The sequence below is a fragment of the Pogoniulus pusillus genome, chromosome 6, assembly GCF_015220805.1.
Source record: "Pogoniulus pusillus isolate bPogPus1 chromosome 6, bPogPus1.pri, whole genome shotgun sequence".
Classification (NCBI taxonomy): domain Eukaryota; kingdom Metazoa; phylum Chordata; class Aves; order Piciformes; family Lybiidae; genus Pogoniulus; species Pogoniulus pusillus.
In genome coordinates, this window is record NC_087269.1 from 16252506 (window position 1) to 16270180 (window position 17675).

General features: G+C 40.7%; 1 protein-coding gene across 3 annotated transcripts in view; it reads left to right on the forward strand.

Moving 5' to 3' along the window:
• KNDC1 (kinase non-catalytic C-lobe domain containing 1) overlaps positions 1-4877 on the forward strand; it is a 56332-nt gene extending 51455 nt beyond the window's left edge. For 2 of the 3 annotated variants that reach the window (XM_064144651.1, XM_064144653.1), the window contains 7 exons: positions 126-341; positions 759-841; positions 2015-2165; positions 2591-2713; positions 2812-2871; positions 3498-3655; positions 3920-4877. In XM_064144651.1, the coding sequence (XP_064000721.1) occupies positions 126-341; positions 759-841; positions 2015-2165; positions 2591-2713; positions 2812-2871; positions 3498-3655; positions 3920-4151 (1023 nt within the window). In that variant the 3' untranslated portion in view covers positions 4152-4877. The remainder of the gene's footprint in view (positions 1-125; positions 342-758; positions 842-2014; positions 2166-2590; positions 2714-2811; positions 2872-3497; positions 3656-3919) is intronic. The other variant, XM_064144652.1, reaches the window with a different exon arrangement.
• The last annotated feature ends 12798 nt before the right edge of the window (positions 4878-17675 follow it).

A 17675-nucleotide genomic window follows, 5' to 3' on the forward strand; every position in this document is an offset into this window, starting at 1 on the left:
TTAGCTGAAGAATTTTGCATCCCTAAAGATGCTTCTGTAACAAAACATCTCAGAAAGTTAAAGCAAGGGGAGACACAGTGCTTGCTTTAAAGAAGTTGTAGCTTTACTTTTTTTTTTTTCTACAGAACTTTAACTGGAAACTTTCCAAAGGTATGGGACCAATTGCACAATATCAAAGAGAGCGACTGTGTACTAGCTCATCACTTTTGCCAAAGCCATGCTATAACGATTTTACAGAAGAATTCCCTGTCTCCTTTGCTAAAGCAGATGAAGTGGGGCCATATCTCTTGATAGAACACAGTGCACAACAGCTTTGTTGTCAGCTGACATTACTGCAACAGGTACAGAGGACTAAGGTTGCTTGGAAGTACAATTAATATCTATCTTATGCCTTTAGGACTCAGCTTCCTTTCTCTACCATTTCCCAACCCTGTTTCAAGCATATTAAATACTATTTCCTAAGACTTGGAATTCAAATAATCTCATTTGTTTGGCTTTTGGTTTGTGTTAGGTGTTGGGTTTGTTTGATTTTGTTTGTTTGTTTGCATGTTTTGTGTGTGTTTGTTTGTTTTCTCTCTTCAATTTTCTCCAGTAAAATTTAAAATGGCTAATTCTCTTCCTGGGCTGTGATCTCTGTGATGAAACTGGGGAGAGGGAACCTCTGTCACACGTTTCTCTGAGCATTTTAGAAGAGCTGCTAGATCAAACAACAGGTTTATCTTGGTTTTTTCCCCCCTTTTCCTCTCTCTTTTTATTAGGAATTGTTTCATAAGTGTCATCCAGTACACTTTCTAAATTCAAGAGCACTTGGCGTTAAAGACAAATGTGTTGCTGTCCAAAAGTAAGTTGCTTAATTTAACTAACCTTCTATACTGTTAATGAGCAATTACCTACTGCATTACAGTTTAAATACATCCAGGAAGAGAGAAACATCTGAAGTATTTAACATCTTTTCAACAGACTAGCCTGTTTAAGTACACTTTTGAATGTCAGGAGATTTTATACGTGTGTATGTATATGGTACATTGATCAGGCCAAAGTATTTCTGACGACTTGTGTCAGGAGAGTTGATTCAGAGTTTCTATTTTTGTTTCAAAACATTGTAATGATTCCTGAAAGAGGCAGCTTGATAATGCTTGTCTGTAGGTGTATAAAATCTCAATTAATAAAATTACAGAATCACAAAACAGATGAGGTTGAAAACAACCTCTCAAGACTATGGTCCAACCATAGGGCAAGGTCAGCTGGAGTAGGTTGTCAGCAACCATGTGCAATTGGGTCCTGAATGTGGATGGAGGCACTGCAGCTTCTCAGTGTAGTGTTCATTTTGTCCTGTTAGGTAGATGAAGTGTCAGTATTCAGAGATACACAACCAGTTACTAGAGTGGTTACCAAGCTACTTAAATTACTTGCCCAACAATAATTAGTGTTTCAAGCCAACCACATGGAAATAGTTGTATTTGCTTATGATTACATGCTCAGTGGACTCAGCTAGTTTTTAATTAGTACTTTTTGACTGCACTACATGTAGTACACTATTCTGGGAGTGAAGAATGAGCATGTAAATTAGCTCATCTTTTACAGTGTGTTAAATAGCAGCAGTTAACTCAGCTGTTTTTTTACTGCTTCAGGGTTCAGTCATAGGGGAAACATTGTACCAGGTTTGATTTCTTACAGCTGCAGTTTATAAGAGCTTGGATTTCTGGCTGTTATTTTGTGTCAGATTGGATGGAGTGTTTTATTCAGTAGCAAATGATGTCTTTATACACAGAAATACTGTATGTATGCAGCATATGCCTGTCTTGTAATTGCATATATTTATCTTGTAGCTGTAAGGAAGAAAAAGTAATATAGCTCACCAGGTACTTCGAAAAAGTATATAAAATCAAGACTGCAAGCTCTGCAAAATTATTTCAAACTATTAGAAGTTGGCATCCTCACAGTCAAGACTTTCTTTAAAAATACAAAGTCAGCATGAATTATTTTTGCCTTTTTTTCCCCATTCTCTCCACAGAGCTGTTTCTACTGAGACAGTTTCACTTCAAGTCTGTAATCTGTTTCTGTCTAAGTGCATACAAGATCAGTACCTTCTACAGTTACTAAGAAATGCAGACAGTATCAGCACCTGGGTTGCTGCTGAAATTGTAACGTGCCACACATCTAAGGTTTGTCGTTGTTATATTGCGTTATTAATTATGAAACAGTTACTTATCCCTGTATATGAGTTGCTATGTAGTGAAGCTGCAAGAGATACTCTGAAGTACACCTGTGAGAGGACAGTTAACAACTTGGGCTTTTATCACAAGGAGGGTCTTGGATGTTTTGTAGTAGCAGCTGTCAAAAAACTGATAGAATGTAAGAAATAAGTTGCCTGAGGAGAATAGATGTCAGACTTTGACAGGGACACCTCAGTGATAGAAAAGAGGAAGCTTTGTGTTGGAGGAAAGTATTACTAGAGTGGAAATGTGATGATAAACTAAAAAGAAAATGTATCTCTTCTTCCTGCTCATTTAATTCTATTACACAGATTTGTGCAGATTTACTATATACATTTCAGGGAGGTTTTGTGTTTTGTTTATTTTTTCTTCAGCTGCAGGTGAGCCTGTTATCAAAATTTCTTCTTATAGCAAAATGCTGCTATGAACAGAGAAATTTTGCTACTGCAATGCAAATCCTAGCAGGCTTGGAAAATCTTATTGTGCGGCAGTTACCAGTAAGTTTGGGATTCTGTTCTGTGACTATTTTGCTTAACATGATCTTGTTCTAATACAGACATTAATGTGAAAAAACAAAAATATGTTTTGTTTTAAGGCCTGGAAAATTTTACCTGCAAAAGTAGCTGAAATAATGGAGGAACTCAAGGCTGTTGAGGTATAGTATAAAGTCTGCAATGTGAAAATACTTCTTTGGGGTTAAGATACAAGATCTGCTTAAATGGATGCCTCTGCAGGATGAAAGCTTTAATTATTACTCTGTAGGGTGAAGGAAATTTTAATCAAATTAAAACTGTTGACTCTCAATCTGAGAGTTTACATTCATTTTCATCTCAGCCATTCCCAAAACTTTATCCTGTGTGTCTAAAAGTCAAGAAAGACATTTAAGAGCAAACTGGGGCATTAGACACTTTCTTTTTCCTATCATGATTTCTACAGAAGCTTTGTGGCTGTAATCTGATTTGAAAAGTGTTAAATGTTTGTTTTATCACAGGAATTCTCTCACTGATCTATCCAACTCCATGAAATTCTAAAAATTTAATTTCATCTCTGACTTAGAACAATTAAAAATTAGATACAAAGTATGTCTTCATTAGAGTTAATTTCTTTATTTCTCTAGTTTGAAGTGCTTGCTGCCAGATTGATTCATAGTGTTGTCTTCAATGCAGAAAGTAAAAATTGATGCCAAACAACTACTTAGTGCTTAAATGCATGAAGAATTTCTTGTAAAACCTACCCCAGTGCCCCAAATGTGAGATTTGTCTGTGTGCATTTTTTAATTAGGTGTTTTTAAAAAGTGACAGTTTGTGCTTAATGGAAGGAGAAAGATTCAAAACACATCCAACAATTCCATCAGCCCATGTCTTGGCTATGCATGTCCAGCAACTTGAAACTGGAGGATTCACAATGACAAATGGAGCTCACAAGTGGACTAAACTTAGGTAATTGTTTTATTTATTTATGCCACCAGAATTTCTCAAATGTTGCTTTCTGCTGGGGAAATGAGAGTTAATGCAACATTTCAGTCACCAGCTAAAATGGTTACAGTCATCTTGACACCTAAAGGGTCATATCTATAGAAGAGAATGCTAATGCATTTGAATTTCCTTTAACATTTGGGGATCTGGGGTTTGTTCAAGGTTTTTTTGGTGGGTTGTTTTTTATCAGCGAAACAAACTAATATCTTTACCATATTCTCTTTCAAGAAATATTGCAAAAGTCGTGAGCCAAGTTCATGCGTTTCAAGAGAATCCTTACACCTACACACCAGATTTCAAACTGCAGTCTTACCTCAGGCAAAGAATAAGTCATTTTAAAAATGCAGAAATCTCTGCCTTGGCAGCTGACAACTGTGCCAACTTCCATCAGATATCAGCAGAAAAACATTCTCGCAAAATCCAGGACGCACTCCGCAGAATGAAGGCAACATTTCAGTAACGATTTACATCTTTTCTGTTCTGTTCTAAATGTAGACTGGAAAACTGTATTAAGTTGACTTCATCTCCTGGACCAATTCCCAAGCAAATACTTAAAATACTGTTTTGACTTGAAATTATGGTAATACTTAACATGGATTTATAAAATGCTGTCTAATGAGATTTGAATCCCTGGCAACTGGATGACAAATGAAAAGAATATGGATGAAGACTAAAGTAAAGAGATTGTATAGATGAAAAGGGCAATTAAATTTTTCACTGTTCTCCAGCATAAAAAAGATAATTAGCTTGTAAACAAAAATCTCAAAAACGCCCTTTAAATAAGTTACAATTATACCTTCTGTTGCAAAGTTGGCCTAGGAGAGTTCAAAGCATAGTTCATTAAATGTGGAATATATTTTTATATAAATATAGTTTACCTAGATTTGTCCCAGTGTGCATAAAATTCAGGGGCACGAATCCCCTGCTCTCCTTTGACTCTTGGTGTGTCTTGCTTTTATGTTGTGTGTTAGGAGAACTGTAGCTGACTTAAATAAGTTGCCAAATTTTTCTTCAACAATACTAAAGAAGGCGAAGAATGCCGTACTGCAACTTTTGTTTTGGTTTTAGTGTCATTGAACTAACCTATTTCTAAATGAAACTAAAATCTGAATCTAAATCTTACTACTTCTTTGCTCTACTTCTGCTGTTACGGCCTTGTAAAAACAATAAATATGGAATAACTTTTCTTTTGCTGCATTTGTCACAAGAATTACTTTGCTGGTTTGTGTGTGTATCTGTGTGTGCACATTTGATTATGGCTTTTGCTCCCGAGATTGCTTTTGTGGATTTGTGGTGATTTGGGTGTTCCCCACCCCCCTACACTTTGGAAATCATCCAGACTAGACTCAGGCGGCTCTGGAAATTGAGTGAAGCTTATTATTTACAGCTTAGCACAATATACAAGCAGATATTTACAGTATATACAGTTAGATACAGAAATAGACAAGATAAAAGGCAATACGGAAACTCAACAGCCCTCTCAGAAACCTGAGTCCCCAGGAGGGGCTCTCAACTGCCCCTTCACTTTCCCCCTACTCCTCTCAACCTTACTCCAGTCCCAAGGAAGAATGGAGGTTCAGCCAAGGGGGTTAGGAAGCAAAGTGGATTAGTCAAAGAAACAAAGGGTGAGGTTAGAGAGTAAGATGCATCTCAGAACTCGCCAGCAGCAGAAGTGGTAGTGGTTATCTGTGTTTTTATTTCTTATACATCTCAGCAAGCCTATGAGGGAAGTAGACATCAACATTGTTTTCTTTTCACAACCTGTAGTCTAGTTCTTCTCACCAAAACATTCTAGCTAGCTTCAAACTAACACAGGATTGCAACACTCTAGCAGCATTAAATGGAAGATAACTATGTGAAATTTGGATCTGCAATTTGTGCAGCTTTCCGTGCTAGCCTGTTTATAGAGCTTATACTGACAAGACCTTCTAAATGACAGTGAAATAGGATGCTATTGCTAGAAAGTTTGTTGAGCAGCCCAGATTTACTCAAGTCCAAAATGTTAAGGCTAAAAATTAGTTAAAAGTATTGCTACGGGGAAAGCAACAGTGATGTTAGAAGAGAGCTAGGAAAAGCCTGGAAGACAAACTCTATGAGGAGAGGCTGAGGGAGCTGGGGTTATTTAGCTTAGAGAAGAGGAGGCTCAGGGGTGACCTCATTGCTGTCTACAACTACCTGAAGGGATATTGTAGCCAGGTAGGGAGTGGCCTCGTCTCCCAGGCAACCAGCAATAGAACAAGGGGACACAGTCTCAAGTTGTGCGGGGAAAGTCTAGGCTGGATGTTAGGAGGAAGTTCTTTACAGGGAGAGTGATTTTCCACTGGAATGGGCTGCCCAGAGAGGTGGTGGAGGCACCGTCCCTGGAAGTGTTCAAGAAAAGACTGGATGAGGCACTTAGTGCCATGGTCTGGTTGACTGGCTAGGGCTGGGGGATAGGTTGAACTGGATGATCTTTGAGGTCTCTTCCAACCTGGTTGATTCTATGATTCTAAGGCAAGAAACAGCTAAAATGAGTTCTGTCCTGAAAGTTATTTCCTATACCTGAGAGATGTGACCAGGAGATGTGAAGTAAATATCTTGGTGTGCTTTAGTGATAGAGATAATGCAATGGGAGTGTGGAGATCACTAGTATTTTGCAAATCGTGCTGCTGTATTTGCTAGAAATGCCTGCGTGCTTGTTGAAGTGTAGATTTTGCAGTAAGAGGAAAGTTTCTTTTCTGCCAGTAACAGCAATGTATACATCGCAGGCCATCTGCTTCTCATCTTTTTCAAACACCAGGTATGTCTGTACTTTCCATTAAATACCTTTGGTTACTCTTTCATACTAATATATTAATGCCAGACTAACTTTTGTGTTCCTGTTGATTTAAACACTGGAAAATTCAGTCCTCAACAGAGTTTTCTTGCATTCGTATTACTTTTAAGATTATTTGTTATCTGTATGTCTAGCATGTCATTAATTGTAGTACTCTGACATACCTTTAGGGAAGTAAAAGGTATTGCCATTTATCTAAAATTTGCCAAATGTGAAAACATTTAATGTTTACCTCCTATCTTTATATAATACAGTGATTTAAGAGTGTTTATGGTAACCTTATCTTCAGACGTACATTTCTTGTTTGGCCTATAAGCATTTATTTAAAATAACTGGGTTTATTAGTAGTTATTTGGGATTTTTCTCAGTTAAAAATTACCAATCACTTTATGCCACACCTTGCCTTTGAAAGACAGTAAAACTTCCAGTAGCATAAGCTTCACTAATGTAAAGAACTCCACAAAACTTTCTGATCACATGATCTTAATAAATGCATTTTATATAGTTGGCAGTCAGACTGTTGACATTTTTTTGGCAGATTTATTTATCACTTGTATTTTGCATTCACTGATGACAGTTGTGTCAGGTATTTCTTAGTTTTGGGAAGACTTAAAGCAGCTACTACATCTAGAAAACACTGTGTGCTCTATGGTGATAACTGGTACTATGCAAGAATTTTGTAATCATCTCATGTATCTTCAGTCTCTTAGACCTTTTATTGCTACTAAAGCATATATTGAGTTATGGCACTGCTATATTGAGTTATGGCACTGCTTTGCAGTGTTTTCATCGATCAGATAGTTAAGATTTTGTATTTGGACACCAATCCAAAACAACAATAACAAAAGAAGTAGTTATGGTAGAGGAGGAACCACTTTTTTTACAGAGAAACTGGTTTGCTTTTGCCTGTGACCGCTGATGTATGCACATCTTATATGACGCAGATTTCAGAATAAAGTTATGTCTCGAGTGTAATTCTATGACTTATTTTTGTTTAATGATCAGGAAGGAGTAGGCTACAGTTATCTCTTTGTGAGAAATGTCATTTTAAAAGAAAATAATGGAATAAAATATCAGAAAAGCAAGTTCAGTTGTGTCTAATTGGCAAAAAATAATGTACATCAATAGCTGTGTTGCATGATTGTGCCAGGGTAGGTATAGGCTGGATATCAGGAAGAAGTTCTTCACAGAGAGAGTGATTTCCCATTGGAATGGGCTGCCCAGGGAGGTGGTGGAGACACCGTCCCTGGGGGTCTTCAAGAAAAGACTGGATGAGGCACTTAGTGCCACAGTCTAGTTGACTGGATAGGGCAGGGTGATAGGTTGGACTGGATGATCTTGGAGGTCTCTTCCAACCTGGTTGATTCTATGATTCTATGACTCTGCAGTCTGGCCCCATGTTTCCATTCCAACACCAAATTAAAATGGGAAAAATTTGAGTTTGTTCTTTAAGCCCAAATTGCCACCAGTTGTCCTAGTCCTTCATTTTTGTTATGCTTCCCTTATTTTGGTTTTGTTGTTCATTTCAAACAGTAACCCATGGAGGTTCTGAAATGAAGTCTACTCCTGGGGAGCATTTCCAGTTGCTCTGTATATGAGTGCTCTTCCTGTGTCTCTTTGCAGGTGTCTGTCCCCAGGATACCTCAGGTTTTCAGCTCTCCTGCTAGTGAGCAGGAAACTCTGTCCTAGTTACACTAACTGCATTTAAAAGCAGGATTCCAGCTCCAACACCTCCAGATGCCTGCTAGCAAACAAGGGTAATTCAGTTGGGTTATATGGACTATTCCACAGAAGCCTAAGCCCAGAAGCTGGGAAATATTTTGTGAATCAACAGCAATTCCTGATTCTAACAAATTTATGTCCCTGGAAAATTTTCAACCACTTCTAAACTTTGCTTTTATGGTTTTCTACATCCATTCTTTATATATGGGGTTGGTTTTATAAACGTAAACATTGCTAAGACTCATAACTTTTGTGAGTACTGTGTAATTTTTCAGAGGATTAGACTTTCAGAAAATCTGTTTCTGAATAGCAAATTAATAAGATGCACTTTCACAGTATCACAGTATTATTAGGATTGGAAGAGACCTCACAGATCATCAAGTCCAATCCTTTACCACAGAGCTCAAGGCTAGACCATGGCACCAAGTGCCACATCCAATCTTGCCTTGAACAGCCCCAGGGACGGCGACTCCGCCACCTCCCCGGGCAGCCCATTCCAGTGTCCAATGACTCTCTCAGTGAAGAACTTTCTCCTCACCTCCAGCCTAAATTTCCCCTGGCACAGCCTGAGGCTGTGTCCTCTCGTTCTGGTGCTGGCTACCTGAGAGAAGAGAGCAACCTCCTCCTGGCCACAACCACCCCTCAGGTAGTTGTAGACAGCAATAGGTCACCCCTGAGCCCCCTCTTCTCCAGGCTAATCAATCCCAGCTTTGAAAGGAGCAAAGCTAACAAATTTTCAGTGTTAAATGTATGATTGATTATTTCAGTCCTTGGTTCTACAATAAGGGGAAAAGTGCAGATAAAATATTCTCCGTTATACTTGCTTAAATACAATCTAGTGTATATCCTCATTTAAATTACATGTTGGGATCTATTTAGAGTTTTGGTTTGGTTGTTTTGTTCCCAGGAAAAACTTCCACAAAACATATTTTATGAATAAGTGCATTTAACTGCAACAATTCCAAATTGCACATCCACCTTTGTCCAGATAACCACAAGGTGACTGGCAGTGGTTTGCTACATACAAATGCAAGATTGTGTCTAGTAGGGCATTGGTACTACTTCATGCTTTCCTGAGCCAGAGTTATATGTTCTGGTTTGTGTGGGGCTCTACATACATATAAAGTTCCAGGATAAACAAATGCACAAATACAGACTAGAGTTACTGGTTGGTTTGGGTTTTTTTCGTGACAAGGGGAGGATAAAGTTACTTATGCTGGGGAAGATGTGCCTTGATATCTCCTAATTATTCATTTATTGATGCAAAGAAGTGAAAGGGTCTTGAAGATAAAATGACAAAACAGGACAGATGACTCCTAAGTATATAAGTCCAAAGGCAGTAGCAAGGTAACCTTTCTCCATGCAGGTGAACTGCAGGACAAAGATTGGATAAATCTGCTAACAGGTAATATAAAATTCCCCAAAATTAGTTTCCTTAAATAAAAAATAATTTGTCAAAAGTCTGACACCTGGAGAATGATGTGGGGAACTGCAATAGGTAACCAAAGGAAAGTGAAGTAGTGTGGCTGTGTTAGGGACTCATCAATGATCTGGAAAAAAAAAAAACAAACAGAAAAAGAATACTGGAAAAAGTAGGAACAAGGAGACTCTGTTGGTAAGAACAAATACAAAAGAATGGTACAGCAGGTTAAGAGCAAAACTGCACAGGTTACAGCCTATTGCTAGCAAAGGGAAAGCAAAACAGTACAAAGGAATTTTAGCCAACTTTCTGTTAGGCAATAACAGTTCTCTGTGTACCAGGGAGATGAATAACTAGCAAATGGTACAAAAACCTGAAGTGCTTTCTATTTCACACCTACTCTCTTTAATCACAACAATATGTTGTGATTAAAGCTAACTAGGAAACAGGAATGCAGGTCAAAAATTGAGACTATCAAGCTAATTATATGTATTAGAACATTAAAATCTGATTATACCTCTTCTACAGCAATAAGGAACAAAACTGAAATAACACTGGAATTATTCTGGTTTTAATTGAGAGAGAATGAGTGAGTTTACAGAGAAACAGAAGATAATAGTACTTATTAAAAGAGGGTGAGAGCACAGGGATAAGTGGAATGGTGAGGTAGTGATTTGGGGAAACAGACAGATGATCTTTAATAGCAGAAGTGTTCCTGAAAAAGGGGTTGAAAAAGCTGCAAGCACAGAGACAGGTTAATATGCGTTTGGCCCTAAAGATAAAGTTTTAAATAACCTAATGGTCTCCTTTGTCAGGGTAACTGCCTCAGTAGGTAGAAACAAAACAGTGTGTTCAAGTCAATAAACCCCTTGACAACAGATCCACCTGACCTGCTTATATATTAGCATGCAAAGATCCAGGGGATGGTATTGTGCCACAGCTAGTCAGTTCGTTATTTCAAATGGCAAGGGCCAGTATGTGCTCAAGTGCGAGGATAGATTGACTGGGATGTAGAAGGGGCAGGACTACCTGTGTGTTATGAATGAAAAGCAGGTGCAGATCACCAGGGATGAAACAACACTCAGGAAGTGAAAGCTTTGACTTTTATTATAAGTATGGCATTGCTACCGTGGGAATACTGAGACATTGGCACTAATCAAATGAGGATTTGATGCAGTGGAGCCCTGCTTGGGGGTGAAGCTGAAGGAAAAGCACCACAAGTATGAATAATAAACCCTGCACTGATTAACAGACGGATCAGCAATGTCCTGTTTTGCTCCTTAGCAAACAGATGCAATGCAGGTGCTGTTGTCCAAATTCCAAGATCAGCAGCTGGCCTTCACCTTGGCACTCATGCAGATGGAAGGACAGCAAACTATCTTGGCTTACTGTAACAAGGAGATAAAGCATGCTTGGGACTCTACTAACTCCGATGCAGAGAAGCGAACTCTCCCAGAGAACAAGATAAGATGTGTTTGGGACTCTGCGTATTCAGATGGTAAGCAGCAGACTATCCCAGGGTACAATAACAAGATAAAATGTGTTTGGAACTCTGCATATTCTGACAAGGGAGGTTAGCCATTCTGGGTTGCTGTAACAAAGCTTTCTCATACTTTACACGGCATTAGTAGCCTGAATCTGGTTATGTCTGGGGTTTTTGCTAGTGAAATGCAGGGTGGAATGGAAAGCACACAGCATACTAGATTAGAGTTTGTAATACTCTTGCTGATGGTTTAAGCTCTGTCATATTTCTGAAGATCAAATATGAAATTAAGAATAGATACAGGGGTTATAGATCACAAATGGAATTTGAATTCCTATGCAGAGTTTTCAAAGAGAAGGGACTGAAAAAAAAAAAACAGGGTAGGGTGGGGTGGGGTGGGGTGGTGGTGTTAGTGAGGAAAAGACCTGAGGTGTACTATAAGAGAGCTATACATGACAGAAAGTGATTATTTTGCTCTCTTTGGCTCTAGTGGAGTATCAGCAGGAATACTTTATCATTTTGGCACTATGCTTGAGATACAAAATGAAAGAGAGAACTGTAGTAAATACATGTTTAGAAAACATAAAGATTGAAATAATTAGACTTACATAGGCAAGATCAGATTGAGCAGGACTGCATGTGTGCAATGCTGCTGTGAAAAACTGTAGTAGTTGGAGTTTTCTCCATGCTCTGTTAAGTCAAGTAGTATTCATTTTGAAGCAAAGAAGATTCTGTTTCAGTTTTTAGACTGGAAAGATCCATGTGGAACACTAGAGCAGGTTATTCACCTGTAACACACCAATAGGGCCCCCTTTCCTGTACATATGTAAGAACAGGTCAGATAGGACTGTTGTAAGTTCGCAGACCCACTTGGTTCTGTACCTGGAAAGGGAGAGGGGCGTCACAGTAACCTTCAGTGTTCTCAGTAAAGTAGATTAGACACAAATTCAAATACTTACCTGCATTCAGAGAACGCTATTATACTGTTAATTTGGTTATTCATTGTGTTTCAGTCACTTTAATTCTTAAGGGTTTGTTTGCATTTTTCCACTGACACATTGCAGAAAAGGAGGTGCTGCCATAGTGTGCATTTCTAGAACTCCCATAAAAGATGCTATAAAGGGGTACTGATTTTCCATTCTATACATATAGTAATACAGTGAAAAAGCTACTTTGTTTTAAAAAAGCAGGGGGTGAAATCTCACCCTGAGCATCTGTGAGTTAGGGGAGGCTGAAAAGCAAGTTCTAAGACTGGCAAGAGCTGCCAAGAACCGAGTCATCAGCCCTGGAGGTATTTAGTGACATGGGTTAGTGGTGAACTTGTCAGTGCCAGGTTAACGGTTGCACTTCTGATAATCTTAAAGATCTCTTGCAACCTAAATGATTCTCTGATTATATCACTGCCTCGACTAAGCTTCTGCAACTTTTCCGCTTCCTTTGCGTAGCACTTTCCTGGATGCGGAGTCTCCATGTTACCAGGAGGTGGCAGAAGAGACCCTTGCAGCCTTCTGGCTGTACACCCTGCCCTGGGAGCGCAGGTACTGTGAGAAATGATCAGCCTTCCAGATGCCTGCCTAAAATCTCCCCACCAGAAACGGGCAAGCAGGAGAGGGTGGGAATTTTCTAGATTCCATTTTTAAAACAAACGTTTGTTTACGCTCAGCTGCTCCCTTTCATCTTCTAGACAAATATATGCACACAAAACTTGGTTACCTTTTAAATCTTAGTTACCTTCTCTTGATGTGTAATGCACTCGCTGGTGTAAAGATTACCAGAGGGAATAGACTGCACCACTTAGAGGAAACACAGACACTGAACTATGTTCCTGCCTTCACTTGTTATAGCCCAGCTTTTCCCTTATCAGTTAAATGAGAGGGGAGGTCAGGATATGTCTGTTCCCTGTTTTGGAATGCAGTGAATGTAGCTGAACAGAGTAATTTGTGCTCTGTTGCTACAGTTCTGCATTCCTTCCTCAGATAGTAGTAACATTTGCAGAATATATGATGGATGTGGTTGGGAGAAAGAAAAGAGGACCAAAGTGTGTATCTTGAAGAACACAGAAAAGGGAAGGAATTATCATAGTATCACAGTATCATCAGGGTTGGAAGAGACCTCATCATCGAGTCCAACCCTTTACCACAGAGCTCAAGGCTAGACCATGGAACCAAGTGCCACGTCCAACCTTGCCTTAAAGTGCCCCAGGGACGGCGACTCCACCACCTCCCCAGGCAGCCCGTTCCAGTGTCCAATGACTCTCTCAGTGAAGAACTTTCTCCTCACCTCGAGCCTAAATCTCCCCTGGCGCAGCCTGAGGCTGTGTCCTCTCGTTCTGGCGCTGGCCACCTGAGAGAAGAGAGCAACCTCCCCCTGGCCACAACCACCCCTCAGGTAGTTGTAGAAAGCAATAAGGTCACCCCTGAGCCTCCTCTTCTCCAGGCTAAACAATCCCAGCTCCCTCAGCCTCTCCTCGTAGGGCTGTGCTCAAGGCCTCTCACCAGCCTCGTCGCCCTTCTCTGGACACGCTCAAGCATCTCAACGTCCCTTTTAAACTGGGGAGCCCAGAACTGAACACAATACTCAAGGTGTGGTCTAACCAGTGCAGAGTACAGGGGCAGAATGACCTCCCTGCTCCTGCTGACCACACCATTCCTGATGCAGGCCAGGATGCCACTGGCTCTCTTGGCCACCTGGGCACACTGCTGGCTCATGTTCAGGCGGGTATCAATCAGTACCCCCAGATCCCTCTCTGTCTGGCTGCTCTCCAGCCACTCTGACCCTAGCCTGTATCTCTCCATGGGGTTGTTGTAGCCAAAGTGCAGCACCCTGCACTTGGAGCTATTGAATGCCATCCCATTGGACTCTGCTCATCTGTCCAGGCGGTCAAGGTCCCGCTGCAGATCCCTTCTGCCTTCCAACTCAGTCACATCTGCCCCCAGCTTTGTGTCATCTGCAAACTTGCTGATGACTGACTCCATGCCCTCATCCAGATCATCTATGAAGATGTTAAAGAGGATGGGGCCCAGCACTGATCCCTGAGGGACACCACTAGTGACTGGCCGCCAGCTGGATGTGGCTCCATTCACCACCACTCTCTGGGTCCGGCCCTCCAGCCAGTTCCTAATCCAGCACAAGGTGTTGCCATCCAAGCCATGGGCTGATAGCTTAGCCAGCAGTTTGCTGTGGGGGACAGTGTCAAAGGCCTTGCTGAAGTCCAGATAGACCACATCCACAGCCTCCCCACATCCACCAAGCGGCTCACCTGATCATAGAAGGAGATCAGGTTAGAAAGGCAGGATCTGCCCTTCCTAAACCCATGCTGGCTGGACCTGAGCCCTTTGCCATCCCTTAGGTGTGCTCTTATCACCCCTAAGATAACCTGCTCCATCAGTTTCCCTGGCACTGAGGTCAGGCTGACGGGTCTATAGTTTCCAGGTTCCTCCATCCAACCCTTCTTGTGGATGGGGACCACATTGGCCATTTTCCAGTCTCCTGGGACCTCTCCGGTGAGCCAGGACTGCTGGAATCATGGAATGGTCTGGGTTGAAGGGACCTCTGGAGGTCTAGATGAGGGATCAGCAACTAGATCAGTTGCCCAGAGTCCTGTCAAGCCTCATCTTGAGTATCTCTAGGGATGAGGTCTTAACCATCTCCCCAAGCAACCTCTTCTAGTGTTCCACTACCCTCATGATAAAGAACTTGTTCCTAATACCAAATCTAAACCTACTCTCTTCTAGTTTGGTGCCATTGCCCCTCATCCTGTCACTAGAAGCTTTTGTAAACAGTTTCTCTCCATCCTTCTTGTAGGCCTCCTTCAGGTACTGGAAGGCTGCTATTAGGTTTCCCCAGAGCCTTCTCTTCTCTAGGCTGAACAGCCCCAGCTCCCTCAGCCTGTCTTTGTAGCAGAGGTGCTCCAACCCTCTGATCATTTTCTGGACCCACTCTGTCAGGTCCATGTTCTTCCTATATTGAGGACTCCAGACCTGGACACAGTACTCCAGGTAAGGTCTTACCAGAGCAGAGTAAAGTGACAGAATCACCTCTCAATCTGCTGGCCACATTTCTTTTGATGTGATTTGCCTTCTAGGCTGCAAGCTCACACTGTCTGCTCATGTCCAGCTTCTCATCCATCAGCACTTCCAAGTCCTTTTCTGCAGGGCTGCTTTCTATCCCCTCATTCCCCAGTCTGTATTGATAGTGAGGATTGTTCTGGCCCAGGTGCAAGACCCTGCTTTTGTTCTTGTTGAACCTCACGAGGCTCACCTGGGCCCACCTCTCCAGCTTGTCCAGGTCCCTGTGCATGACCTCCCATCCCTCTGACATATCAACAACACCACTCAAGTTGGTGTTATCTGCAAACCTATGCTTGGTCCCACTGTCTGTATCATTGATATAAATAAATATTGAACAGTTCAGGTCCCAGTTCAGACCCCTGAGCACTTATCACTGCTCTCCACCTGGACTTTGAGCCATTGAGTACTGCTCTCTGGATGTGACCATCCAGCCGATTCCTAATCCACTGAACTGTCCACACATCAAATCTGTATCTCTCAACTTGGTGAGTAGGATGTTGTGGGGGGCCATGTCAAAGGCCTTTGCAAAAGTCCAGATAGTTCATAAGTCATTCCTTATCCACTGACATAGTCACTTTATCATAGAAAGCCACTGGGTTGGTCAGGCAGGATTTGCCCCTTGTAAAGCCATGCTGGCTATCTTGAGTTAGCAGAAACATGAAATAGAGAAGAGTCTTGAAGCCCTGGGGGCCAGGGGGAGGGGGAAGTAACATTTCTTTCCATTTAATTTGAAGAGACAGGTTTGGAGAAGTGCAAATATCTGATTTATATTAGTACAAGTCAGCAAAATATTTTCACTGCTAAGACCAATGCTTTTCAAAGCAGCATTGTATGGCATAGACCAGAACAGGCACAGGGAGTGATAGGTGACCCAGGGCTGCCAACTGTGTTAGCTCATTCTCCTGCTGACTCATGAAATGCTAACTCTAAAATCTAGAGTGTGTGTGGGGGGGGGGGGGGGGGGGGGAATAAAAGAGGATTATTAATTCTTGAATAACTGAAAGTGAAGTTACTTTGAGGAAAGACAAATGCTTTAATCACTGTGTAGCTACATTTCTTTAGAATGTATTTGTGGGAAACAAAAAGTAAAAGCAATAGACCATTTCTGGTTTCATGTGTTCTTTGTTTTAGATGTAATAGGTTGGTAAATGTAACTTTAGGAGTAAAAAGAAGTAAGTTTATCCTTCAGCAAAGATTGATAAAGAAAAAGATCTTGATATATATGTGAAGTAAGTCTCTCTGTTAGGACACTTCAAAATCTTTTCAAAACCTATCTGTGACATTTTGTGGTCTTGATTAGATTAGTCCAAGTGATCTAAACAATCACTAAAACCAGTGGGATTTATGTGAACTTGCATATACACTTTCACATCTCATATCATATAGGGAAATGGCTGTCTCCTTGTACTCAACATTGGTGAGGCCACACCTCAAGTGCTGTGTTCGGATTTGAGCACTTCAGTATAAGAAAGGCATTGAGGTGGTGGAGCAGTACAAAGAAAAGCAACTAAGCTGATGAAGGGTCTAGAGAACAAGTCTAACAAAAAGTGGCCGAGAGAACTGGAGTTGTTTAGTTTGAGGAAAGGGAGGCTGAAAGGAGACCTTATTTCCCTCTACAACTACCTGAGAGGATAATACAGAAAGGTAGGTGAAGGTCTCTTCTTGCAGGTAATTAGTGATAGAACGAGAAACAATAGTCAAGCATTGGAACTGACTGCCCACAGAGGTGTTCGAGTCACCATCCGTGAATGTGTTTAAAGGTCATTTAGATGTGGCACTTAGCAATATGGCTTAGTGGTGAACTTGGCAGAGCAGGGTTAATGGTTGGACCTGATGATCTCAAAGGTCTTTGCCAACATGAATGATGCTATGACTCTGTGTTCCCTAGATAATTCATATTTTTAGTGCAACCTAGATACTAAAGCATATTTGTACATCTAACAGTCCCTATCTACTCCGGAAAATAAAATCAGTTTCTAAAGATCTTTTTTATGCTTCCTCCTTTCAACCAATATCTTTAGAGTCTAATTACTAGTCTGAAAGGACTTAGAATAAAACAGATTTCTGATCAGCATCTGTAGAGATCTCTCTGACAATATGACAGCAATGACTGCTGAAGGTGGATGTGCATGCCCAAAACTTGACTGATTTTCTAACTATAATAATTGTTATTAGTTTGTCTAATTAAAAAAAATAATCTGCCAGTAAGTCTGGGTACTGGAACAACAGGTGTGCATATTTTAAATGTGGTTGTGACTCATATTGAATTTGACTTCTTTCTTTAAATGAGCTTAAATTTGGGCAAGGAAATGTTAAAAACATAGCAGAGAAGTGTTTTCTTTCCTGACATTTATAGCATCTCGCTGCAGTATATATATCTTTTTAAAAACATTTCACTAATTCTTTTTAGCTGCTGGTAACAGCCTTAAGGTAAGGAGCCAAGGGAGCTCTTGCATTTTGAGTGCTGTGTTGCT